This window comes from Cyrtonyx montezumae, unplaced genomic scaffold (genome assembly GCF_038088225.1).
Source record: "Cyrtonyx montezumae isolate F1298 unplaced genomic scaffold, pur_monq_1.0 scaffold_3, whole genome shotgun sequence".
NCBI lineage: Eukaryota > Metazoa > Chordata > Aves > Galliformes > Odontophoridae > Cyrtonyx > Cyrtonyx montezumae.
In genome coordinates, this window is record NW_027072034.1 from 57,720,318 (window position 1) to 57,748,265 (window position 27,948).

Genomic DNA, 27,948 nt, shown 5'->3' on the forward strand with positions numbered 1-27,948 from the left:
TCATGTCTGCTGTACTAGCTTAGGTAGAGTGAGTCTAAAAATGATCCACTGCTCACTTGTATCTCATAAGAGAAAAGAAGTATAATTATGTGATATATCTCTGTAAATTATAATAAATAAATATTCGCTTTCCATTACTATTTTCTTCTGAATTATACAGTGTCTGGAATGGAAGATTTTCTTGAAGGGTGTGCCCATGTTCTTAGTGAACACGGGGCATAGTTCTTTAGGCCATTAAATTTTAAATTCAGTCTTAGTTTGACTTGTTCATAGGGTTAGTACATTTGAGAAATGAGCATGACCACACAACTTGGTATTTCCCAAAGCAGTATCTTCAGTTTGAGGGACAAGGAGAGGAGTGAGAAGGTGCTGCTTTCAGCTCCGTAGAGATTTGACTTACTGGAGCTATGAGTGCTCTGCCTCTGAATTCACAGAGGTTATCAGCCACCAGACAAGGAGGCTTTTGCCCTCAATCACCAAATGGCAGAACTGCCTTCATTTGTGGGCAAGGCAGTTTTGGGATGACCATAGTGTTTCTTTTTGGTTATCCATCCTGTCAATCCTCAGTTGAAGTAAATCACCATAGCTGTGTTTACATAACCAGAAAGGGTGACCACAGAGAGGTTGTGGCTTTTTGGTGATTCATATCAGATTCACGTGTCATGACATTTTTCTACTGCAGTTCAGTACTCTATAGCGAAGCATACTACAGCAAAGTCACTTCTACTTAACTTTCAGGCAGAGCAATGGAAATTAAACTTATATGAAAACAGAAGGAGAAATACAGCTCATTGCAGAGTAAGACTGTTCTAAAGTAGGAAGTGAACAAAAGTACATTATATATTATGCTACCATGTGTATGATACTATTGCTCAGTCTTTTATTTTGTGGAATATTTCCATTTATTTATTTATTTATTTATTGCAGGTTTGTGTCACTGAAAGTTCAGAAAGAATCACTTCTGTAATGCTATATTGCTTTCCAAGGCTTTTGCTTATGATGACTGTTTTCCTCAGGATAACCTAATGACTGAAATGGAGTAGTGATCCCAGCAACGGAACACTAGGATTGGTGTACACGGAGCCACATATCCCTGCCTAATTCCTTACAAAGGCTCAGATCCTCACAAAGTTTAGATCCCATAAAAATACTGCTTAATAGCTGTTTAAATAGGAGAAGTTTGATCTTCATTGTCCTAAGTGGATGTCTCAAAAGTTCCAGCTCAGCTGTATTGCTGCAGCTGGATACCCACAGGATTTTCAGATACAAAATCAAGAAACATCTCAGTTTTTTAGGAACTGACAAACGTGTCCACTGCAAGGCTCAAGGAATTAGGTTTTCTTAAGATACTACCAAGAAACTTCAATAACAAATGAGTGGATGTATGCTCTTCTGGAAGACACAAATGGCAATCTTTATTTCTATTGATGAGGAAGGAATGAGAGGGAGGTAATCAGTTTATCAGCTGGTCAACAGGTACTCCTGGAGAAGAGTCGGGACACTTGCTGTTGGTAAAAGTTGTTCTAAAGTCATTTTACTGCCTGGAGAATGACTTTAGGAGTTACTGTATAACTGCAGTCTGTGCATTTACCCAGATAAAATGGAAATGGAATGGATTATTGAGCCATGGAAGCTAAGAATTGGCAGAAGAAGGGTTATGATGCCTGCTCACTTCAAAACATCCCAGAGCAGTGCTCTTTGAGTTGTTGGACACGAACCTAAGGTCCACAAAATTACTAAAATGCTTCACTGAGCACATACAGCTCCTTTCAGCAAAACAAGCAATCAGAAAAATGAAAGAAAATTGAAAATGAACAATCAGAGATTTAAGATTAGCATCCTCTGCATAAAGCTGGAAATGAAAACCTGTATGATAACACTGCATACTATCCCCTGGAAATTCTTTCAAAAAATACTAGGAAGACCCTGCAGTTACAGTGATTTGAGAAACCTTGTTTGTATGATAGCAGGTAGTGAGCCTTCTTGATTTTGGTAAGTCTTTCTTTTCAGATAAGTATCTGGATCTTTGACTTCTCACACAAAAGAGCTTACTATTTAGGCAAATGAGCAGTTATAAGCCTTTCATTCCCCCATCTCTTGATGCCATCTCCTCCCCAGCCAGTGACATACATTCTCTTCCTCTTGATACTCAGTTTTGGTGCCACAGACACAGGTTCCATGCTCAACTGACTGGGTACCTCTTCAGGAATGAAATTTAATTCACTTATAATTTAGGATATCGTATTGCAGATTTCAGGACTGCATAGCAGTACTATGTGTCATCTCTGTTAGCAGTAAAACTTAGTCAAATAATTGAAGGAATCAATACTGTGCATCAGAGCTAAGCCACAAGGTGCTGGGAAGTTACGTACAGTAGGTCTAATTATGATGATGCCAGAAGTCCTTACATCTCTGCAGATCTTGCTGGTTCTCAGGTGAAGACATACCTCACAGACCCAAAATTCATAGTATCATAGAACCATTAAGGTTGGAAAAGACCTGTAAGGTCACCTAGTCCAACCATCAGCCCACCCCCACTGTGCCCACAGACCATGTTTCTCGGTGCCACATCCACACGGTTCTTGAACACCTCCAGGGTTGGTGACTCCATCACCTCTCTGGGCAGCCTGTTCCAAAGCCTCTTCACACTTTCTGAAGAGAAATATTTCCTAATATCCAAACTAAACTTTCCCTGGTTCAGCTTGAGGCCATTCCCTCTTGTCCTATTACAGTAACCTGGGAGAAGGGGCCAACCCCCACCTCTCCAGAGCCTCCTCCTTTCAGGTGGCTGGAGGGAGTGACAAAGTCTCCCCTGACCGACACTTAACTTGCACAGCAGAAAATAGTGTTAGACTGGGAATTGATCATATTGTGAATGTTGCTGTCTTTAAAAAAAAAAAAAACATTTGTAGATCATAGAATCATTAAGGTTGGAAAAGACCTGTAAGATCTCCTAAATTAACTTTCAGCCTACCCCATGCCTGGCCTGTGCCAGTGCCTCATCTTCTTTCTGAGAAGAAACATTTTCTATTATCTAACCTGAACCTTTCCTGGTGCAACTTAAGGCCATTCTCTCTCATCCTATCACTGTTACCTGGGAGAGGAGGCTGACACCTTTCTCACTACAGCCTCCTTTCAGCCATTCTTGATAATGCTTTTGTTTGCCAAAGTTTTCACAGAATCACAGAAGAATCTCTAGAACTCATAACAATGCCAAAGTGTTACAAGTCAGAAATAATTTCTAGGTCTCATTAGAAAGCTGATCAACATGGAACAGATATATTACATGGATATCATTGCTACCTGACTTGCTACCCATAATCTGACCACTGTAGTGATCTGCTGAAATCCTTGTCTGTGTTCTGAACATATCTGCACATGTGAAGCATTCAACTCTTTCTACAACTGCAAGGTACCACATTCCCTCCCTGTGCCACAAAGAGACAAGGAGCTGCTCAAATTAAATTCCTTTATTAATGGAATGGTTTTAATAGACCAAAAATGAAATGGATGAAAGGAATGCTTGTCTTTTATGGTTGCCAGAAAAAGTAAATATTGTCTACAGACATAATACAGATTTCTTTTAACCAAATTAAATACGGTCTATAGCAAAGCAAGCAATCTGTAGAAATGTATTGTTATGTTGCTCTTTCAAACTATTTACACTGAATAAAAAACAGGTGTCTCAATGCCAGTTTTAACCTTAGATAATTACTGTTACGATTCTGTGCATCTTGCCCTTACCTCTTTTTTTTTTTTTCCTATGAATCAGTCATTAACAAGGTTAATACAAATGAGTGATCACAAAACATGTTCTGTGCAGCAGAGAAAGAGATCCAGATTGCCCAGCACAGCTACTCTGTCACTCTCCTTTAAGATTTAAGAAGGAGTTTATCTCTTCCCTGCAGGCTCTTCCCTTGGTTGACAATTTCTCTCTCTAATTTTCCTTCACCAGAAATTTCCACAAAGGTAATACTTGATATGAAAATATAAATTTTAAATATACATTTTTAACAGGGCATGTTTTCTTTTATCAGTACTATGTGTTGTCTCTGCTTACAATAAAAGTTTGTCAAATAAGTATTTGAAGGAATCAGTACTGTGCATCCAGTTTCACTTTCCAAACAGAAAGTGGTGTGTCTGCTTTTAGCATTGTTATAAGGCAGACTTGATGCAAATGCAACTTTGCTAAGATCATAAACAAAGAAATCCCACCTAATTATAAAATACGTGATTAACAACTCAGCCAAACAAAGGGTTAGGTTTACTCTACACCAAAGCTATTTTCTGAAAAAGACTTCACCGCTGGTTTTATAATAGATACAGTACAGGAAAAAAAGTTTTCTTTTTTTTTTTTCTGTTTTTGGAAAGAATTTATCAGGATTGCTTGTCCATTCAATCAAACATTGCTCTGCTGTAACAACATCGTTCTTAGTTCCCTCTCTCTTTGATCCTCCTGCCTGTATTTCTCCTCTAATTTTTGTTTTTCTGAGTCCATACTATAAAAAGAAGAATCTGTGCTTCTCCTGATCTTCTCAAACTGACTGAAATCTGCCACATACTTTCCATTTGGAGAGAGAGAAACCACAGGCACGAATTCATAACCCCAGTGGATCTCATCAGGTATGTAGGAAGTCCTACTTTGACAGACAGCGCTGGTAGATTCCACTGTGGCATTCAAGAGCACCACAAGCTCAAAGTCCTTATCCTTGAGATTTTGAGGTGTGAGATCTCTTAAAGGGCTGCTTTCATCCAAAATATGGTAGAATGTTAAAGGCAAAATGAGAAATGGACTTTCTGAAGAGGAGTCAACATTGAACTTGACACTGGCTTGATTAAGCAGGATTCGTTCCCCTTCTTTGGTTTCATATGTCTGAAGAAGCTTCCCGGAGAGCTGGCACTGTATCAGAAGGCTCTTCCTCATGTTTGCTACCCTGATCACCAGGCAAAGTTCTCCGTTATGTTTAGTAATGACAGCACAGTGGCTGAACTTAATAGTTTCTGCCCTTTTTTTAGGTCTTGCAATTTTTGCCAAAAATGTACCTGTGATGAAGATCTCAATCAAGGTGGTGATGACCAGTTGGGCCACAAGCAAGAAAATGGCATGTGGACACTCCTCTGTAATGAAACGAAATCCATAGCCAATGGTTGTCTGTGACTCCAGAGAGAAGAGGAATGCCCCTGTAAGAGAGTCTACATTCTTGACACATGGCTCCTGCTTTGAGGTGAACTTGTTTATTTCTAAGTCGCCGTGAAGGAATGCAATGGCATAATAGATGACTCCAAAGAGGAACCAGGTCATAACAAATGTAGCAGCAAATAAGGTGAGTTTGTACCTCCACTTCATGTCTATAACTGTAGTCCACAAATCTTGAAGGTAGAGTAGGTAAATGCCATCAACTTTGTCTATGCGCACATTGCTGTGACCACTTTTGGACATCACGCGCGGTTTGTGTGCCTTGAGTGCAGTGCTGATGTCTCCGTTAACCAGCGGGACGCGTGACATATTAATCTGAGTGGCTTCCATCCTCACTGCTTCAGTCCTAAGGAGAGAAGAAAAGAAGACTGTTACTTAACAAAATCAAATCACACAACTTGTTCTGAAAAGCATTTTAAAGTATTGACAGATAGAACATACAAGCATAACCTAAACACACCAGTAGCAAATTAAAAGAGCTGGAATATAAAGTTGCTCACATAAAATAGCTGGCATTAAAAATAATTTAGTATTACATATTTTCAGAAAAAAAAAAGAAAAAAGAAAGAAAATATTCTTTGATTCTGGTGACTGCCAAACATGGAGAAGTAGATTTCTTTTAAAATAGCCTGCAAAAGAAATTTGATCAAGCTGAAATTTTATATTAGTGCTTTATTTCTGTAAAATGCATTATTTTTTTCTTACGTTTCTTTAGAGAAGAGGTTCTTTTTAACTACTGCAAAAGTTTTCTTTAGTGCCCTGAAGAGAGACATCTGATCGAAATTAAAGTCGCGTCAGTGCTTGGTTTAGAACGCAGATCCAGTACACCACCTCTGTCTCTTCCTGTGACAGAGGCAAAATGAGCCAGACCAGCTTTCACTCTGAACAATTAACTTCCACAAGTGATTTACTTAGTCGGATCTGATTCTTTGTCGCAAACCTACAACTAACCTACAGGGAAACAAAGCAGACCTGAACACATCAAAGTCAAGTTTCGGAAAGGAGTATTTACACCTAAAACGCTTCAAAAATGTTTGTACTCTATAGCACTCTGGCTTCAAGCAGTCTAAGGAAAAAAAGCAGCAATTCACAAAGTCAGCATTCTTAGCTGCGGGCCCTGACCTATGAGAACCCAGCAGTCATTGGACCACTCGACTTCTGAAGTTTGTTTACTGTGCATCAGTCCGGATGGAGAGTAAGTGTGAGGACACTCAGAACTGAACAAAGCCCTCAGAGTGAAGCAGAACAGTGTATGTGCCAGTTTGATGAGGCAAGTAACAAGACCCGGCTTGCTGGACTAGACAGTGCTTACATAGAGCAAGGACAGTGCATGTTATAGATGTTCCCAAAGACAAAACTTCCTCCTGAGAAAAAAAAAAAAAAAAAAAAAAAAAAAACCATCCCTTGCATCCTTTGTGCTTTGGCAGATAATTCAAAAAGCATTGTTTTGTTCCATTGTTTTCTCAAAAAGAGCCTTAAGTAAGTGAATCGCTGTTGTGAACCATCAAAATAATAATAATTAAAAAATAAAAAATAAAAGAACGTCTTCCTTATAGCTACTTAAAAGAAACTTGCAGGAAATACAAGATATATTTCTGGTACACACATGTGCCAGCCCAGGACATCAGCATAGTTGCTTACTGAAGTACCTTTCCTGTTATGTCAATTAAAGAGAATTTTTGTTTATGACTATACCCATCACACTGTTGCAGGTTTTCTGGGAAAGTATAATAAAACTTAACTCCCATTAAGACCTGTAGCTCATTCCAGTTTGGAATTATCAGCATTTCTCTTTCATCATCCAACAGCCATTGGCATGTACGTAATATACCTGTATCTATAAGAAAGGAAAGTATCAGTGATCCCAGTAGGAGATTCCTTATGTGACAGTCAAATCAACACAGAGTGCACAGCATGTCCGGATCGTAAACAGGAAAAAACCTTCAAGTGATCTAAAAAAGAACAACGGGAGGAAATGGCAGTGGGGGGGAGTGGGGTAAGGGTGGGAAGGAACATGCATGTAACTGCTCTTTAGATACACTCAAAATGGAGTGCTACTATCAGTGTGTGATAAAGGCACATAAACTCCAATGGGAAATCTTCTAGGAAAATGTACACTGTTTAGTGAAGAGGAACCATTCCCCACACTGAGCCTTACTCTGGATATGCTATAGACATCAGATGCGTGCAAAAAGTCCATCTCAAAATAAGTATACCTCTTCCTCTCAAGATCACTTCCCCATAACCATTACCTCCAGCCACAAACATTACTACACCCCCTTGCTCAGCCTACCTGGACCCTGCTCCTGGGACCACGCTCCCCAGGGCTTCTGACTCCTCCTCTGGAGGTTACCAGGATGGAGGCATTCAAGGCTCCACCTTTCCTCTTCAGTGCTTAAGCTGGTGGGCTTGAGCTGGTGGGGCTGGAACAAGGCTTACAGGCTTGGCCAAGAGTAGGGTTCTTTGATTAGGTTCAAGAGTGGCCCAAGGCAAGGGGCATGAGGACACTCTACACACTGCACTCACCATACACCTACCATGTCCTGGGACCATGGGCTTCTATATGCAAGGGACACTGGACATGATGAGGTTGACTCCTGTCCTACATGTGCCATGACACTGGTACTTCCTTGGTATGCCAAACTTAGTAGGGATACACTGTACTGTTCATCTGCAGCATCAGTTAGCTCTATGATTTCAATCCATATGATGGCCTAGTAAGATTTCTTGTCTGTGACTCTTTTCCCTGTATCTTGTCTGAGAACCCTGACCAGAGAAGATCCTGACACTGCCTCCTGCCACACTTCTAGAGCTAGTAAAGGATACCTAACATTATAGATGTACCAAAGTGCTGTAGCAAATCAGTTCCTCCAACAAGACAAGAAATAGAGAGGTAATTGTAAAAAAAAAAAAAAAAAAAAAAAAAAAAAGATTCCTGGGATCATGCCACATATAGCATGTTCTAGACTCTGCTTCATTTCAAAACCAAAGACATTTCTAGCTGTGCTTCTTTAACATTTCTGTGTGCAAAGTCAGCCTTCATGTGTAGGGAGAGCATGGCAGAGCCATTAATTTGGAGTCTGTCTGCGTCAGAATTTCTCTGTCATCTTTTGTGTTCTCCCCAGTCTGTATTTCTGTATGTGACAAAGCTACTTGCCTTTAGAGTGATTTCCTGAAATGGATTCCAGCCAATTTCTGGTGCTTTTTTTGGTTGTAGAATTTTTTTTTTGTTTGTTTCTACTTCCCTTATTATTATATTTTTTCTTACATCACTTTTTCCTGTGTGATCCTAAATTCTTCTAGTGCACTTTTCCTCCCCAGAGAAATTCATGTTAGTTTCCTTTCCCCGCAGAACTACTTCCCTTCTTCTCTGCCTCACAGATACGGGAAGAGCGGATCTGTCATGAAGCCTCTGAGCAGTACTGCCCCTGCTGAGGCCCTTCCTTATCACTTACAGCAGCCAGCAGGAGTCATCTGCGGGAAGAAATTGTGATGAAGCCAGAAGTGGAGTAAAACCAGGCTACAGAGATTTCCCCCCTGCCATTCACTTCCCCACTGCTTTAGCAAATTAACCACTGCACTATCCTAGAACAAATTATTAGTGGGTTTTCGTGTGGATAAAGCACCTCACATAGCATTTGCATTGCTGTTTCTCATCTCACCCCTTCTTTAGGCACCTCAGATATTCTATGACCTAACAACTGTACCCAGAAACTCAGCTGAAAGATTTTAGTTTGTTTCATTTCTACCATTGTCCCTCTAAGTCAGAAAGCACGTCTGCCACAGTTATAAAAGCAAACAAGCCTGAATAATAGTACTACTATATATTTAGAAACTAAAAGAACATCTTCTGTCTGTTAGCTAACTGATTTTATACTGATTAAGTATTTTCTTTGTTACTTAAAAAAGAACTAAACAAACTGTAGTTGCAAATAAAAGTGAAATGAAATACAATTAAGGAAACAGATATTTCATAGGAGAAATGAAGTAATTTCAAGCTTGTCTAGCACTCTCATGTCCTATGGTTTTCCTTGTTTCCTCATGAGCCCTTTGGAACTGCAGGAGACTCCCCATCAGAACACATGCTAGTAAGGGAATTCAGTGCAGACAAAATCAATAAAATGTAGAGCTACATACCAAACCACCAACCATGAATACCTTGATCTGAAGGTAATTTCAGCAGCCAGGAATATAACAAGTACATTAACTCTGCTTCCAGAGACCGCATTATCAAGAAGTGAAAGCCAGCTTGCATGCACAGAAAAATGTTCCTGTTGCATGAAGCCAGATTTGCTTGTGCAAGATCTCTTCTGGCAGACACAACGGATTAGAAGTGTACAGGAGCATGACTTGTTCAAACGGCCTCAGATGTTTTCTTGTTTTCAGATCAGATATGCTTTGCCACTTGAGCAACCCACACACACCCCTACACACTTCACTGCCACTCTGACACAGGGCAAAACTTGTACTGATTTTTCAACCAGCATAAACCATTAGCAAGCTTGGCATTTAAAAAAAAAAAAAACAACAAAAAAACCACCACCAACAACAAAAAACAGGACTGAGGAAAGAAAACATTGAAAAGAAATACACAGTCTTCAGATCTTTCCTAGGTATGATGTGGTTCAGTAGGTTATAAAAGTCCTTCCTGAATTCTCAGTGCTCTGCCTAGCATGAATACCCTCCCCTCTTTGGGCTGTATGAGCTGTGGGAGGCACAAGGTTGTGCTGTGCAGACACCAACCAGCAAAATCCTCCTTTGTGTCTGATTTCTGGAACACAAAAAAAGAGGGCAAAGGGAGAGGGGCAGTAGCAAGGGTTGTAAAGGATGCTTCTGCTCCCCTACCACCTTCTGCATGCAGTCATACAGCTGTACATGGCAAGCCTGGACCCTTCGTAAAAGAGCTCTTCAGATCTGGTAATTACCATCATTTCCTTGTACAACAGAAAACAGTGTTAGACTGGGAACTGATCATATTGTGAATGACACTGCCTTTAAAAAACAAATCACAGATCATAGAATCATCGAGGTTGGAAAAGACCTCTAAGGTCACTTAGTCCAACCGTCAGCTCATTCCCACCATGCCCACTGACCACGTCCCTCAGTGCTACGTCCACACAGTTCTTGAACACCTCCAGGGACAGTGACTCCACCACCTTCCTGGGCAGCCTGTGCCACTGCCTCACCACTCTTTTTGAAAAGAAATCTTTCCTATGCTCCAGACTCTTAACAGCTTCATTGTCCAAAATGAACTCTTTGATTTTCTTCTACAGGAAGACCAGACACAAAAACTGTAAATGCTCCCTCAAATCAAAATCAGTTCCTGAAGCTGTGCATTTAGGTCCACACAGCTTCTCCTGGCCACCCATCAGCACAGCACAGCACTTGGATGGTGACACTCAGGAGCAGGTAACAGTGGTGGCACAGCAGAGCCTGCCCAGAGGCCTGAATGATGCAGATCTGATTGCATTGGAGGTTGAGGTGAACAGTACTGTGTGGGAGCTAGGGACATATTTTGCATCACTCACAGTACATCCAAGGGCAATCATCGACAGACCAATATAAAGAAACTGAAAACCCAAATGCATCTATTTATCTCCTAGGAAGCCCACCCATCATCTGGCCATGGAAGATGAATTATGGCTGAAGAAGTCTTATGGTACACTGTTGCTTTGAGAGATTTGCACAGGAATTTTTCTCTTTCCAAAGGCAGGATGGGAGACTTTGCAGTAGCTATTGATTTACACAGATGAGCCTTGGAAAATACACTGATGCAAGAAATAGGAAAACAACCAAGACGGCAGAGAAAAGGCAAGAGATGACTCAAAGTTTATTGAGGTTAACAGAGAAACTCCCAGTGATATCACAGGTCTCCTAATCAGGCCTCCAAGCGGAGCGAAAGCATACGCCATTATCTTCCCAACAGCTATCACACTGCTGTCTGTCTTTCCTAAAACCTGCCCTCCAGCCTCTACTGCGGGTTCTGCAGATACACAAGGGACTTGGCTGTGCACAGCTTTCCATATGGAAACCTTCATATACACCGAAGTCTCCTTTCACAAAGTAAGTAAACTGATCAGTTTCTGAAACTTCTTTTTTTTTTTTTTGTGTTTGATAATATAGTTTATACAGTGCAGCTGGAAAAGAGGGAAAGGTTCACCAAAAACCTGTTCTGCTCTGTTATTTTTAAGAATGTCTTTTCTTCAGTAGTGAAACATTCAGGACTTTTGAATGTCTCACCTGCTGGCATATTAATGCTTCAAACTCTCTTTTTCAAACATTTCATATCACAGTTAAGCATTCAAAACTTGACTCCAATATGATGCTTTCCCCACCCCCTAACCCTTTCCCTGTTGTTTCTGCGAAAATCTTATGTGGCTCTTTCTACTTGAACAAGTCTAAACAGACTCTCATGAACTCATTTCCATTTCTGAGGAGCTGGGTGCCAGAATTACTCTACAAGGCTGACAGGAGCATTACTTTTGCATTCTATTTATCACACCCATACTCCATACTTCCATGCCATATCATTGACATCTTCAGTCAGCTTCAGTAGGAGCATTAGGTACTCCTCAGATGACACTTCGGGAACAAGTAAGCATCTCAGCAACACAAAAAAAAGATGAGCTAAAGAGAGTATGGGAGAAATCATAGGATCATTTGAGTTGGAAGGGACCCTTAAAGACCATCTGGTCCAACCCTCCTGCAGTGAACTGGGACACCTACAGCTAAATCAGATTGCTCAGAGCCCTGTCTAACCTGACCTTGAATGTCTCCAGGAATGGAGCACCCACCACCTCTCTGGGCATGCCTTATCCCACTTGCTGGTAGCAGTCAGTGCTAGCAGAAGGACTAGAAAATCAGAGATCCTAATACCTCCCACTGATCTGTTTTCTGGGATGCCTCTGGGGGCTTGCAGTAGCTAGACTCTGTCCTCCTTTCTCCCTGAGATATTCATCTTTTCCATAAGGGTGTATATCTCATTTCTTTGTTCTCCCCTATTTTGCATAATATCTCATTCCTCTCCTCTTTTCTGCTCTCTGTGAATAAACGGGTTCAATTTAGTTATGTTTACAACACCACCATAGAAATGTATAGCTGTGTCAGCAGAGCTGTTTCTCACAAGTCTGCACACTGGTTTATGTTCTGCATGTATCTCACTGCAGGTTTACAGCACCTACTCCTGACCTCTCCATTAGATGACTATGTGTTCAAGGGCTTCCATTTTTGAAAGGTTTCAGCTGCTTGGGCTGAGGTTTTCCTCAAAACTGGTCACAAGTGAACACAAGTTTTTATTACTTTGTTTACTTAATGTGTCAGTCAAAATGAAATAGACGTTTCAATATTAATGCCAAGAAAACATAGTTTGGGGTTTTTCTCCATCCATGTTAAAGCAGTTTTGGTGTCTTTTTCTTCAGGGGTGTAAGTGCATATGCACTCTTCAGTGCAGACTGAGACACATGCTCCTCATGGCCAGTTGAGCACCCCTTCAGTTTGGTCAAAGAGTAATCTTGATGCCTTCTCACTTTCTGGCCTTTTTAATTCTCATTTGTGCAGCTGAGTGTCTTCAATAATAAACGTCTTCGCAAGGATGGAAATGAAGGAATTACTTGTCTCAGGTTCAGGAGGTGTTTCACCCTCACCTCCTTCAGTGGTCAGCTTTTGGAACACAAGTAGATTGGGAGTGGGAAGAAGCAGAGCAGAGGACACACTGAGTTGAGGTTGAATTCAAGCCAAGGAATGTCTCATTTCTGGCTCATCTTGCTTAGACAGAAGATAAACACTGAGCCTTTCGCTGTCCTACAGGGCACACTGTGGCGTGCCCAAACGCATAACCATTGGGCACCCATCAAAATGAGGGCCAGAAATGGAAGCACCTGCACACTTGAAGCACTTCCAGCATAAGACAGAAGCTGGGCAGAGATTTTCTGCAAAATACTTTTTCACTTAGTCAACTAAGGCCTACCTAAGTCCTACTTAAGCACTTAATTCCTGTTTTGGGAACTGGCCTTTCCCAGGCCAGCTGCTCCAGCTCCTGTGAGAATGTGCTTTCTGACAGCTCCCAGCTCCCACTGCCATTGCCATCCCCTTCTCAAAGTGAGTACAGGCCACCTGCTTGGAGCATACCCCATTGCACTTGGTGGTGGGGAGGTTGATACAGAAAAAGTAGACAGAAAGCCCATGTTGCTCTTCTCTCAGATTTCAGGTGGTTTAGCTGCTTGCCCAGAGGCATATTTTACTGTTTTTTGTTCACGTTTATGTACTACCTGGTAAAAATCACCTAGGAATAATCTTACTGTGTAAGCTCATGTTCCAAGTCTGTTTCATGCTTCTGTACACAACCAGGTTGTAACTATGTTTCCTTCCAGTATTTTAGTCACACTCTGATGACTTTATATCCCTATAGAAAATAATGAGCCTGAACTTTTCTACCATTAACATTGCCAAGTCTTACCAAGTTTGAAGAGAAAGGAGTCATCTCTCAGGTCAGTACTGCACGAAAGTACAGTACTGAGTTACCACCTCTGTTTACTATGACTATCATTCTCTGCTCACTATGGGTTGGCCATGTCCTTGTTTTCTTTCACAGCATGTAATGGGCAGCACCTTGTTTTTAACCTCACCAGGACTTACCCACTGTTTCACAAGTTATCATAGAATCACAAATATCCCAAGTTGGAAAGGACCCATAACGGCCACGCAAAAATCAGACAGTATGTCTGTTGACAAATGCCTACTCCACCATGGAATAATTATAGTATTAATAAAGTTAAACTCAGAGCAACAGACTTGCCAACCCTCAGATGGTTTAAAATGTGCTCGTTTTGTTTCAGACGTGAGGAAGGACTTATGAGACAGAAAGCTCATCTAGTTTGTTCTCTTATTTGCTTATTTGTTTGTTTATTCTCCTAATTCATTTCTTGGTTAATAAAAGCCTGATGTCATTTAAAAACAAACATGAAACCAAAACCAAAAAGCCACACTTACTGTAGATTTCTAATTTAAATTGTCAGCAGGTGGCTGAAAATAAGTAGTAATTTTTCTAGTCATGGTAACACAAAAGGCAGGGAGAGAAGTTAGCATTCTCCTCGCTGTTCATAAAAGTTGGCAAAAATGTCTTCAGTCTGCCTTCCCCAGGGCCATTTCTTCCCAGATCTCAACTACCATGGCTGGCATATTAAAGGTATCTATTAGACAGCAGGGAAATATTTTCTAATTGTTTGGAGTGGTTTGCGCCTCTAATTCTTTACTTGGGCTACAGATATGTTTAGTCTCAAACACAACTTGGGATTCCGAGACCCATTGCAAGCTTCGTCTCATTCTGATGAGCAAGGGCATTGGCTTCTACCTCTATATAACTGTACAATCCACTGGATGAAGAGCTCTCTTTTTAATCATCATTTGTAATGTCAATTATTTGTACTGTATCCCAGTCAAGTTCGGTTTTGTTTTTACATTAGTCATAGTGCACTGTGGCTCTCATAGCTCAGTGTAGGTGTGGCAAGGAGGTGAGGCTCTCTGCAGAGTGTCAGGGTTCTGCTGTGGCAGAACTATTTAATGTGATTTGTGCATGTGAAAACCACGTTTCTTGTAAACCACAGCACTCCTTTAGCCCATAAAATCAGAGCTTACACTGTTGGAGAGTGACCTTTGTACCTCACAGAACAAAATCAAAATGTCTGTAGTTTTCAATCTCTATGCAGACACTAAATCTCAAAACTTAAATATCAGACTATGAAAAGAATTTTCCATCAAGAAAATCTGTTTCTTTAAAACAGGTAAATTATTCAGTACTGTTGGAAATCACGTTAGGGCTGCAAAAGGCAAGGAAATTGGCAATGGAAAAAAAAAATCTTTGTACTCAAAGGTCAATATCTTGGTTAAATTTTGATCATCTAATGCCTGATGTGGATAGAATCAAATCTAATTGGGGAAATAAACCATTCTGACCCAATTGGAGGATGTAGTACTGTTTCATCTATGCAGAGAAGAGTAATCTGCTTATTAATTTAGATTTATGACTTTTTGCTGGACCAGAACCTACAAAAGAATCTGGCATTGAGATTTTTGCAATAATACAAAGAATATTTCCAAGAAAGAGGGATGGGTTTGTCATGGTTTCATCTTAAAACTCATTACAAGTTCATTTTCTCAGGAAGTTGGTTATGAAGAATTGTCCTACCTGTGTGAACAAGTTCATGCAGTGGAAAATGTTTTCAGAAAGGGATTCTTCTTTAACACTACCAAAATGCAGCCTCTGTGAGACTAAGTCTGCACTTCCCTTACCCTAACCTAGTGATTTTTAAGTTAGACATCTTTCTCTAACATAGCACAGATGATTATACTGGCACAACAGACACACATACAGATTACTTGGTGTATTATTTACTGTGAATTACTAAATCTGTCCAGTATTCTTTCTGAGGTACACAAGAGCTTTGAAAATGTTCATCTCCATTTTCTACTCCAACCTCTACAGAGATTTCAAATTGCATCAAGTATCTATTTCCCCTGAGTGTCTATGACTGTTAAATAGAGAACAATTTCTACTTGATCTCTAACAAATGTTTGATAGCTACATAACAAAAACAAAATAATGAAAATTTTAAATGCTGAAAACAAAAACTGGTACTGCCCCCAACACTTAAGACATGATATTTCACAGGTAAAAATTTGATTTTATACAGAGATCATGGGGTCATTTCCACTGTTTAAAACACTACTTTGTGGTAGGTATTTGTGTTTGTGTGGTCTATTATGTAAATCACAAGCAGTTTTAAATATAAAGTACTGATCTAGGAGCTTTTGATCCATTTATAGTCAGTAGTGAACACCTCTTCATTTAGATATGTTTCTTTTAGTTCTGTTATTTCCCATAATCAAGTCTCTAGGTTGTGATGCAGGAGAATACGTTTTTGAATAGCAAGTCTCAGATGCATCTGCAATAACCAGTAAGCACAACCTGTGGCTATATCCTTGCTCAGTAAAGTCTCCCTTCAGTTTTGCCAAAGCACTCCCCAGAGTGGCACAGCACTGTCCCTGAGAGGGCATTGGTGTTTCCCAGGAGCTCATGCTGCAGTCTTAGCCCCATCTCCTGAACCTGAAGCAGTCCCCACATGAGAGCTGCCTCCTCACCAGCCTTGCTGAGGGTGGCCCTACACCCCTGGGATGACAACAATAACCACAGGGGTCCTATATACTCTTAAAGCACTGCACAGATATATATACCAAGGGCTTTCACCTGCTACTTTGAAGTGGTCAGGGACAAATTAAAGATACCAATTGCACTTTCAAATTGGTGTAGGGATATTTATTTTCAGTAATGTCCAATAGTTTTACTTTATGTCAATTTCCTCTTTTTTTTTTTTTTTTTTTCCTGACCACCTCATATATGTGGTTAATTTAAGGTTTAAAGGCTTTTTCTCACACATACACACACCCATATATGTTTTCCACTGGAGTCTGTGCTTTTTCCTAGACCCACCCAAATTCCAGTACATAGCTCACTTGTGTGCCAAGCTTTCATTCTCTCTATGCAATGAATGGAAAAATACCATTTTTCCACTTCTACGCATTTTGGGGAGGGGATGGATAGAGAAAATGGAGGAAAAGCCTCTAGAGTAATTTAGTTATACCTGATAACTCAGAGCAGAAACATGAGAGAATCTCAGCATTCATAGGAATACTGCAGATTGAGGTTCATGGTGTCTGAGCCCTAATGCTTCCTTGAGACTTAGAGCTGCAAATGTGGAGTGCAAAAGAGATTTAAATACTAATAATGATAAGGTAAAAGCAGTGTAAGCAGCTGACTGATGTATGTCTCCTCTGTTCAGATGAAGTGTTTTGATAGGACACTTCAGTGCATTGATATTTTATGAGATGGATGAAACTAACCCAAAGTTTAATAGTGAGATTTATTAGTATGTTTTATGTGGAATGATAGTTTTCATCTCTGTTGTTTTACAGTCTTTTTCAGGCCATGAGTATCTTGCTGATGGTGGTGGGCTGAGGAAAAAGCTCTTTTCACCAATAGTAGCCTAGTAGAGAAAAAGCTGCAGGATAAATGCTGCAATACTGCTGCTTATGCTTTCCCTGCTACAAGGGCACCATTGTACCTCATGAGGTAGTAGGCCATGGGGAAGTGGTCAGTAAAGCCCCAGTTCCCTCCCTCTCTTGCATCTCTAGGGCAAACCTCATAGTCATAATAATATGCAAGCACCATGCAAAGTTTTTTGTTGGCCACTCCATACACAACCATGTGGATTCTCTGATGTCCAGTTAAGGCTAGTCCCCCTTGATTTCTCCTTAGTTAAGTCATTAATAAGATCTCTTTGGCTTACAGAGCCACCTACTTCCATAAAGCCTGTTGGAACATCATTTCTGAAGCGTCTGTTCACCTGCCAAGTTAAGCTGAAATTAGCCTGTGGATTTAAATACATGGGCTGTTTTGTATCCCTTAGTTGTGAGGGAACAGAAATGAAATTAAACTAGATTAAACATACAGACTTTTGCCAAGAAAATGTTATCATTGTACGTGACTTAACTATCACTGTTAAACTGTGAAAAAAAATGAATAAAAACTATAGATTTTTTAAAGATAAAGATGCTTCCTGAGTTTAACTATGAGGTTACACAGCCCTAGACTGTATGTCTTACAGTTAAACTGACAAAACTGACAAGGAATCAGAGGGAAAATGATCTTTGTTTTCCCCACTGCTTTCCCAAATTATTCAGCGCTTGCCAATTTCCATGACACAGACCCCTCAGTCTGCTGCAGAGACTGTGGCTTCTCAAAGGGAGGAAATAGCATAAATGTACTGGTGCACATCAGTATTTTTTTATTTTCTCGCCAAACCAAAAATATCAAAACAAACAAAAAAAATGCACTGAGGTTGAACCAAAAGAAGTTTTTATGGCAACTTTTTTTTAAAGATATTCTGGACTGGAGACACTGTTTGTTCAAATCAAAATTAAACCTGTCATTTTGATTTTACATTTGTATAGATGTGTGCATATGTCTAATTTAGATCATGTGAAGAACAAGCCTTTTCTTTATGTGAAAGATCAAATATCTTACTTCCTCAAGTCAAAATGATTTTTTTTACTTTTCAGAATTGTTTTCAGACTTCTTCAGTTTAAGTTAACATGAGTCTAAGTTAATACAAATGCAAAAAATCTTTTGTCTGACCTTATGGGCATTTTGGAAGAAAAATCCCTCACTTCTGTAACTGGGAAGGCCAACTGGATTACCTGGTGGGTTCAGAGACAAGTGTACAAGAAGTTACCATGCTTCCTAGCAGAAGACAGCAGAAACAATGCCTGTTCACATTGCTGAATTCTGTGAATTTAGCTGTGTAATTCACCAGTCATTTTCCTGTGTTCTATAGCTTCTTGAGAACTGCTGTGAAAGGTCTGTGGTGCTACATTACAACATGCTGAAAAAAATACAGCAATAATGTGCCCAAACAATAAAAGAAGCCCATGCTGGTGTTCAAAGTCACTACATTTCCTTATGCTTAAAAGGAAGTTATTTTTCTTGTTTATTTACACATACGTTATCTTTATGACTGTTCCTTTATGATCCCATGTCATCTCAAAAGCTTAACAATCTTTTATAGTTGGAAACTTGGGAAAGTCTAGCTTTGATCACTGAAGTAATTAGACTGAATAGAACATTAGGAATAGTTTCCTAAAACATCCAAAATACCACAAACATTTTTTAAATTCTACAATATTCAGCAACTTCTACCTTATTTTTTTGTAGCATTTCCAAATGCTATGAATTTCAGAAGTCACTTTGATGTTTTTCAAGCACTCTGATTTATGAGAACAAAAAATACCACCATTCCCCAATTACTTTCTGTCACCTTGTTATAAGGCTTGATGCAGCAAAGGAAATGTAGCCTAGCTAAGTAGTCCAGGCATAAGGAATAACTGATCTATGAGGAAATAAACTACATCTCCCATAAGAGATCATTCTTTCAGTGGAAATATCAAACTTTTGATCTATAATATCTCATACTTTTCCTGCAATATTTAATTTTTAAAAAGATCAGTTTTCATTGAAAAAATACAGTAGACATTTATATGTTGTTTTAGTGTTATTGACTATTTTTCATATTTTGTAGATAACTGTTGAAGATTAGCAATTGCAAAAGTAACTAATCAGGTTTTGGATATATCCAATTGCAATAGCTTATCTTAAGATTTGCCATTGTTAGAAAGTCCCAGAATCTGCAGCTTCACCAGACAACAAGGAGATTAATGACAATACAGAAAATTCCTTCTTTCACTGCCATGGTGAAACCCTGTCAAACTCATTTTTTCCCAAATGACATATTCTGCCAAAGAGTGCTGCTTCTGCTCCACTTGCTGTATGGTTCAGACATCTGGTCTGTAGGCAACTCAATGTCATAGCACCTCCAAAACCTTCAAATCAGGCAATGAGAATTTCAGTTCTTTAATTAGCCCTTTTCCAGTAAGTGTCTCATTCTTAGTCCTCATCCATCTCATGGATATGTCACTCAAACTTCCAGTGTAAAAAAAAATGTGTTTCTTCTCTTCTATTTTGACTGTAGTGTTTCTCTTCATTAGTGGAAACATCTCATGACTTCACACTCATAAAGCCTAACCTTTTCACAGCTACTGCCCGGTACTCAGAGTTAATTCCTTGGGATATTTGTTCCCTTCATGTTTTAGACACCAGATAAGTTTCTAATCTGACATACATAAAATTCACCCCTCACCACTATCCAAACAATTTATTGAGATGCACTTGTTTTGAGAAAAATTCCAACTTTAACAAACATCTGCTTGTCATCATGTTCACCTAGCAAGTACCAAGTCTGGGCTGTATCATGCCTCACTTACTAGATCTGAAATCATTTAGAGTAGATCTAAAGTTTTCCTATTCTTTGTTCAGTTCATTGCAAAGCATTTTGTAGACCAACAGTGTGATGAAAAATAACATAATCGGATTATAAACTACATCTTCAATTAGAGTTGGTAACAAGTGATTTGTTTTCTAGAAGGCTCTTATAGAAAACTTCTTCTCCAGGAGGGCTCTGACTACTTTGTGACACCTTGGATGCTTCTTCTTTATCTGAATTTTGTCTGAAGGAAACTTGGAGATTTACTTATCTTAAAATTTGCTTGGAAATTTGAGATAACTAGAAATAACTTGGTGAGACAGTAGTTCAAACTTGGTTTCCAAACATCTACCAAACTGAGCCATTTCTAAAGGTGACTGCACCATGTAATTAGTTATTGGACTACTTAGGCTAAAATCCCTCTCTGTTCACTTTAGCAATCTCAAAGATTTCTGTGCAGTCTGAGCTAGTCCTCTCAAGGCACCAGCATCAATGTGGAGTTGTACAACTCCACTCTGTTCCTTCTTCTCTGTCTGGAGGTGCTCTTCTCCCTGCAGTGCCTGAAGATCTGATACAAGAATTCCAACTTTTAGACAGCTGAGAATTACCTTATCTTACACCTGCAAAGCAGGTTCTGAGAAGTGGCAAGTTTAGTTCTTGTACGGAAATCAACTGTTCCAGTGTATGTGAAGGTACACCCACACTTAGAACTGTGGTTAAGCATATAAATGATATTATACATATGGGTATCTTAAGTTGGAATATCCTAAATAAATATATATAAATATGACTCATACTGATGCAGCTTTTCAGGTTAAATCCCATATCAGTTGTGTGGTGTGGAATCTAATACAAGATTAAATAGCCTCATGCACTGTTTCCATCAAACATATAGTTGTTACTATAAAAGAATGTATGTACTGAACCAGATGAAGGAGGTTCTTCTGTAAAAGCAAACTATCCAGGAATCCAAAACAAGATACAAGGATCTGTCCGCTTGGTTTTACAGGTTCTTGTCAGTTACATTCCATTTGTCAACTTGCTTGTCTATGTCATCAGCACATCCACCATCACCACATCTCTTACCAAAGTATACATTCATCTTGCTTGCTCTGCAAAAGGTTTCCCCATGCATGAAGTTTTTACCTACACACATCTAAAAATGATGTCTGAGCCTCTTTGAAAGTAATCAGCTCTGCTTTTTCATACCCACTAGCATCCTACATCTTTATCACCACTACTACTGTTTTTCTTGTTCCCTTTTTATAGTGCTGCTCAGACAAGCTCCTGCTTTTTCCCATGCATAAAGTCCAATTCAGCAAAACAGAGCTAGTAACCAGCTGAAGAAAAGACTGAAACAGGCGATTCAGAGCAATTCTTTGTCTTAAGATGAGCAGAGCTTAAGAACCAGACCATCTATTTCTGTTAAAAGCACCTGGAATTTTATGAACTCAGCAAATTCAAAAACTTTAACCATTGTTTTCTTCTGAGGCTGGGGAATGAGGATTCATTCCTTGTCCCAGCTCCTTTTGTGGATTCCAGTGTTAATGTTTAATCTCATATACTAAGTATTATTAAGAACATTCTTAAATCAGTTTCTGGTGAGAACACGAAGGTTATTGACTTATGTGACACATTCAGTCTTTATGCAGGTACTTGGATGGTTCAGAAATTTCTTAAGATCATTTAGAGCAAATAAAAGCAAAAGCATTTCTTCGAACACTTAGATATTATTTAAAAGTTCTAAAGATGTGGTGCAGCATTTAAAATCTCCCCTTGTTACATTTTCATTTTTTTTCACATTTTCACAACCAGAAATGTATCTGTAAATGCAGAATTGCACACCTAGATGTAGTAGGAAAATATATCACTGTGGTCATTTCACTGACATTTTCACTGTTTTCTCGGACTTTGACATATGAACACAATTAAAATAATAGTGAATGCTCCCTTTAACTAAGACCATAGGTAGAAGAGGGATATTTACTATTCAGTGTCATGCTCAGGTCATAACTTTGGTTATTTTACTCTGATGGAAAAAGAAATCAACACTAAATTTTAGATATTATTGTTCCAAATATGTTATTTGTTATATATATGTATAATGTGCAGCTGCAACAATCAAACTGACCAGGAATGAACATCAAGGACAGGGCATTCCTAAAAACCTGGGATAAACATCCATAATGTTGTGGTCTGTACTGAAAAAAGAGAGTGAGGTTTGTAGCCTGAAGTGGGTTCACAGAATTGGCTCAAGAAGTGCAAGAGTACGTAGAAAAATAAGGTACATTATTAGGATTCCTGGCAGTATGACAGTCATGATGTGACGCCACTAGTTGACGAACACCTTCTGGCCTCTACATTCCCAGAGTAGGATTAAAGGGCTACAGTGTGAACAAGAATCAGATTTGGAGCCCTTTGTTTGCCCATTATACATAGACATTAATGGCATTGTTAGCTTTCCCTCACCTGCCTAAGTTGTGTCCATTCACCTCTACAGTTCTGGAGGCATTTTACACTGCAGAAAATTTCAGTCTGTGATATTATTTTCTATGCCTTGACAAGAACTTTCAGCAACTTTTAGACAGCATATTTCACAATGGGTAATCAACATGCTGAAGGCCAGCATCCATGAGCTGATGTTCACTATGTTAATTTATAACTCACAGATGGAGTCGATACTGTTTAATATCTTTATAGATACAAACAGTGGGACTGAGTGTACTTCAGTAAGTTTGCAGATGACACCAAGCAAAATAGTATACTTGCTGCAACAGAGAGAAGAGATGCCATCTAGAGGTTCTTGAACAGGCTTGAAAAGTGGGTCCTCAAGAACCTAATGAGATTCAACGAGGCCAAGTGCGAGGTGTTGCATTTGGAGCAGAACAATCCCAGACATGAGGACAGAATGGGAGAAGAACTACTAGAGGGCAGCTCTGCAGAGACTTGAGGGCTCTGATGGACAAAAGCCTTAATACAGTCCAGCAGTGTGCATTTGCAGCCTCAAAAGTCAACTGTATCCTGGGCCATCACAATAGGGATGGCGAGTTCAGGAGGGCAGGGGATTGTCACCTTCTGCTCTGCCCTCATTAGGCTCCACCTGGAGTACTACATATAGGCCCAAGGCCCACAACACAAGCAAGTGGAGGTGTTGGAGTAGGTCCAGAGGGGAACACAAAGATGATCAAAGGGCTGGAGCATCCCTTCTATGAAGACTGGCTGATGGAGTCAGACTTGTTCAGTCTGGAGAAGGCTCTAGGAAGACCTCATTGCAACTTTCTAGAATTTAAATGGAGCTTATAAACAGGAGGGAGCCTGACTTTTTCCATGATAGTGATAGGACAAGAGGGAAAACTAAAAGGGAGGAGATTTAGGTTAGATATAAGGAATAAATCCATTCCTCAGAGGATGTGAGGACCTGGCACAGGTTGCCCAGAGAAGCTGTGGTGCCCCATCCCTGGAAGCACTCAAAGCCGTGTTGGATGGGGCCCTGGGAAGTCTAAGTTGATTGAATGGCGGCCCTGCCCATGGCAGGCTGGTTAGAACTAGATGACCTTTAATGATCCTTCCAACTGAGACATTCTGTGATTCTACTGCCTTTCTACCTATTCTTAGCTAAAGAGAGGTTGTGATTTAAAATCATTAATCCTGAAACAGGCAAGAGGCCAACCACAGTGTACTATCAATGCCACCAAGCATGCATGTTAATGAGTCCCAAGAGGGTAATAAAATAAAATGCTGCCTTGAAAGACTTTTTTTTTTCTCCATCATAGGCTTTCCATGTCCATGAATATTTTGTCATTTGCCCATGAAAATTAATTAGAATTTAAAGTGTTCTGTGTCAGTTGAACGCCTCCTCAAATATGTTGACATATCTTCAGATTGTGAGTGAAGACCAGCCTTGCTCAAACGCTGTGAAAGTCATAGAAAGCACTCCTTTCATCAGTTGTTGCACTAACTGTGGTTTTGCTGTTTATTGTGGAGAGAGAAGGCTGTTGATAAGTTGATGCTGAAGTGTTTGAGGAAGGAAACTTTCAGGAAGCATTATTGCTAGATAAAGTTGCAGGAAGCTGAAGCCTGTTTGCTTGGGTGAAAGGTAGGATGGGGGTTCAGAATAGAACAGCTGGTATAAAAATTAATAGGAGTAAGGACAGGAGTAAGGGTAAGAAGCTTCAAGTAAGATAATCACTAGGCAGAAAACAAGCACTTAGAAAGTTATGAGTGATAAGAAAATTAAAGAAACCCTTTCGTTGAATTTCTTCCTTTTTAGTCAGGCTGTGTAATTCAGGTGAGGAAAAAGTGAAATTTTCCCCTTTTCTCTTAATCAGTTCATACTGAGAAAGTATGTATGCCATTTCCTATATTGTTTCATTACAGATTAAGGTAATTTATTCAACAGACAAACATGTTTATCATATAGCCTCAATCCAAAAGTGCCAATTTTTGATAAGGAAAAGGTCAAAGTATGCAACCAACTACAGAGGTATCCTGTAAGCTACAATCTAACCAGGAGTGAATCACCACAGTTAAAGCAATGTAGATTAAATTAATCTAATCAGGTCATACCATTATTCCAGTTAATACTTATTTTACTTTATCACTTTTTATTTTCAAAATAATGTGGCATATCTTGTCTCTCTAAGCACTCTATCTGACAATCTCCATGGGAAAAACAAACCCATAAGGAGTCAAATGAGGTTTTAAGAGGTACCAAGCTTCTGTTCCCAAGCTTTATACTTCTCCTTTACATTAAGAGCCAGCTAAAATGCAATATTGCCCAAAGGTCAAATTGTAGGGGCTAGTTTGAACTGAGTGAAATAAAGACATCTTTAAGCCAGAAGCCAAACTGAGAGGCAATGGAAAGGCAGCCCTCTCCCATACCTGGCACCAGTGAAGCAAAACAGATTACCTGAGTGTAGAGGCCATGGGAATTCTCAACCCTAAAAGCCTGCAAGGCTTTCCAGTATCTCCAGTGGTGTTCAGCAAACATAGAAACTGTGTGGCACTGTGATACTTCCCTGGGATATATGCTGGGTCCAACCTGTACCCTAACAATCTGATTTCAGCCTTTCACCATAGGTAGACAAGGTTTGCAAAGGGATCCACTGGAAGATGGAAATTACCACTTTTCTCCCAACAGGTAAAAATGACTGCAGATATCCCAAAACATACGTCTACCCTCTTTCCACCCAAGTATTTATTTTGCCTAGTAAAGGATGATACTCAGAGCATTCGCGTTGTCTCTTGTTACTTTTCTGCCTCAGCATGACCTCTAGCTTGCCATGAACCTCAGAGTATGCTAATCATGCAAAGACAATTTCATTCTCAGGAGGTAAGAAAGATGTGGTTATCTCTTGCCATTTTTGTTTCTTCATCTAGCCCAACTAGCAATGTATCCTCTGCTTTTGGCTGCCATACCTGTGCATTTCACACCATTTTATCTAGACAGCTTTAAAATGAGCAGGAGGTATAATTCATGTGCAGTCAGTACAAGAGAGCTTCCTCTCTGAACTGTGCCCTATTACTCGCAAGAGTATGTATGCACTTTATCCCAAGCTATTTACCAAGTTAATGAAAAAAATACATTGAGTGCTAAAATGAGCCTCAAGCCTGTAGTAACTCATTCAGATAAGGCATGAATGCTGTCCCACTCCAAGGGGTTAGGAACAGCTTGGCAGGAAGGTAGCTTTCAGACTTTTAACATTTAGTACATTTGTTTGGTCTGAAAAGTTTGACATTAACTGTTTGATGCTACAGCCAATGTTTTGCTTTCTCTTATGTTTAAATACACAAGACAGCCAACAAAGGAAAGAAAAAGTAAGAAAAAAAAGAAGAATATATAATTTTGTAATTAGCTTTGGTTTTCCTGGAAGCAAACTGAATCAAAATTTATTTCAAAATGTTCTGAGGTTCAGCATGCAAAACAGTAAAGTATCTGTTTTTCTTGGCCCCTCGCACGAGTACCATCTGGTACTTCACAGCTTTGGTTTCTACCTGTTCCCAAAGAACACAGCCTGTCCATGTAACCGTGTGTCTTAGGAGGAGGAGGGAATAATATTCCAGACTGCTTTAGTGAAATCTGGACAAACAGAAATTTCAGCTCAAATCAGGGCTGTGGGTTGGTGAGTTGTTTGTTTCATTGCATGAGAAGCCAGGGTAAAAATGTACTATTTGTTTTCATTTGAAACTCTATAAAAAGTAACAGGATTGAAGTATTATTGTATGTATGCTGGAAGACTGAAGCCCAAGTCATCTGCTGCTGTTTTTGTCTCTAGGCCATGCCTCATTTACCAGGATGAAATTCTTGGGGAAGTGTTTGGTCTCGTCTACACTCCACTTTACAAAAGCAGTGCCAGTTTGTACTGTATAACCAGCTGCACTAAGTTACATTCCAGGCTTGCTTCCCCCCTTCTACAAGCTGGTTATTAGAGAGTGCAGAGAGCATAGTGACATTTTACAACAAAGGAAATAAAGGAGACTTTTCTGTAGTAGCAAGTTGTCCCCTTTTCCTCCTAATGTGAGAAGAAATCACAGCTAGCAATATCACAGGGAATGCAGACAAAAGGCTTGGCAGGTAGGTACTCAGACACCGTAATCAGAAAGACCCTAGCAATGCCTTTAACTGCAGGACAGCTAAAGGCAAGTGTGGAAACAAATGTAGTAGAAAAGTAATGTAGATACTCCTGGTTCACAAAGGAAAACCAGCTTTGTTCCTTTTTGCAGTCAGCATGTCATGGGGAAAAAAAGAACTTATCTGCAAATCTCTTTAAAGCTTGATTCCTATGAGAAAATAAAGAAGGTGGCAAAAACAAGTTATGCTGAAGTAGAGGGGAGTTTTCAGCACGGGCTTGGAGACTGATTACTGAGGATAAGCCAAACCTGTTGTAAACAACAGTGCAGTAATGTGAAGACACACGCAAAATTTGGAAGAAAATGCATGATGTTCTCCAATTCAGACATGTTTACATTCCTTGTATCTACCACAGAAAACTTACATAATCTTTTCTTATACAGACAGGTAACGAGGACTGGATAAAGTTCTAGGCAAGTTTTCCTAGTATGTTAGCAAACTGATTTCTGCACTGAGAAAGAAACAAGAAATGACTGACAGATATTCTTTTAAGAGCCCCCACTGTACTATATATTTCTTTGAGAAAAAGTATCTAATATTTGCAAGTATTTACAAAGTTAGATCCAGCCCCCCTGCCCAACACACAAGAATATCATCCACATGCATTACAAACCTTACATTCAGGAGCTTGCACTAGTGGAAAGATCAAACCAAGACAGCTTTTGCTATCAATGCTAAACTGCTGTATCTCCAAGTTCACAAGAAGGTATAAGCTTATAAACAAGATTTTTCTTCTACAGCCAGTTTCTAAATACTGAGATTACTAAAACAAGAAATAGGAAAATAATCTACTCATTAGCTTTCATTTCCAGACAATATCCAAAGTACTGTTAAGCATGTATGCATTTTGACAAATACCTCTTACCTGTAAAAGAGCAATGTTCAGATTCCTTACTAGATGTTATCGTCATGACAAGTCAAACAATCTTTTTTTATAAAAGGTTGGATGTCTTTTCAATGAAGCATGTGTGTACTGTTTAAAAAATTAAAAAAAAAAATTAAATTAAAGCACCATCAGAGTCTCCCTTCCCTCACTGTCAGTCAAAAACAAGTTGGAATAAGTCTGAGTTGAAATTACCTGAATAAAGAGACTGGAGAGAGAGAGGGAGGAGAGGGAGGGAGGGGGAAAGAGAGAAAAAAAGTCTGAGAGGAGACTCAGTGATGTCAGCAGTATGTCTTAAGGAAATCTACAGCTGAGCCCGGCAAACTTTATAACTACACAGCACTCGACACCCAGTTACGTGGTAAGT

General features: G+C 39.5%; 1 protein-coding gene across 2 annotated transcripts; it reads right to left on the minus strand.

Moving 5' to 3' along the window:
- Positions 1 to 4,383: 4,383 nt before the first annotated feature.
- Positions 4,384 to 27,948, minus strand: KCNJ15 (potassium inwardly rectifying channel subfamily J member 15). Of its 2 annotated transcripts, XM_065741691.1 has the most exons (3): positions 27,777 to 27,948; positions 27,564 to 27,671; positions 4,384 to 5,543 (listed from the first exon to the last, which is right to left on the minus strand). In XM_065741691.1, the coding sequence occupies exon 3, from the start codon at positions 5,525 to 5,527 to the stop codon at positions 4,400 to 4,402; it is 1,128 nt and encodes a 375-aa protein (XP_065597763.1). In that variant the 5' UTR covers positions 5,528 to 5,543; positions 27,564 to 27,671; positions 27,777 to 27,948; the 3' UTR covers positions 4,384 to 4,399. The 2 variants fall into 2 exon arrangements, with proteins under 2 accessions (XP_065597763.1, XP_065597762.1); XM_065741690.1 differs by lacking the exons at positions 27,564 to 27,671; positions 27,777 to 27,948 and adding an exon at positions 5,903 to 6,463.

Bases quoted from the DNA above. Each gene is read 5' to 3' on its own strand.
- KCNJ15 (XM_065741690.1), bottom strand. From the start codon at position 5,970: ATGTCTCTCTTCAGGGCACTAAAGAAAACTTTTGCAGTAGTTAAAAAG. The intron at 5,544-5,902 runs GTAAGAAAAAAA...TTCTCTCCTTAG, and splicing joins AACCTCTTCTCTAAAGAAAC to GACTGAAGCAGTGAGGATGG.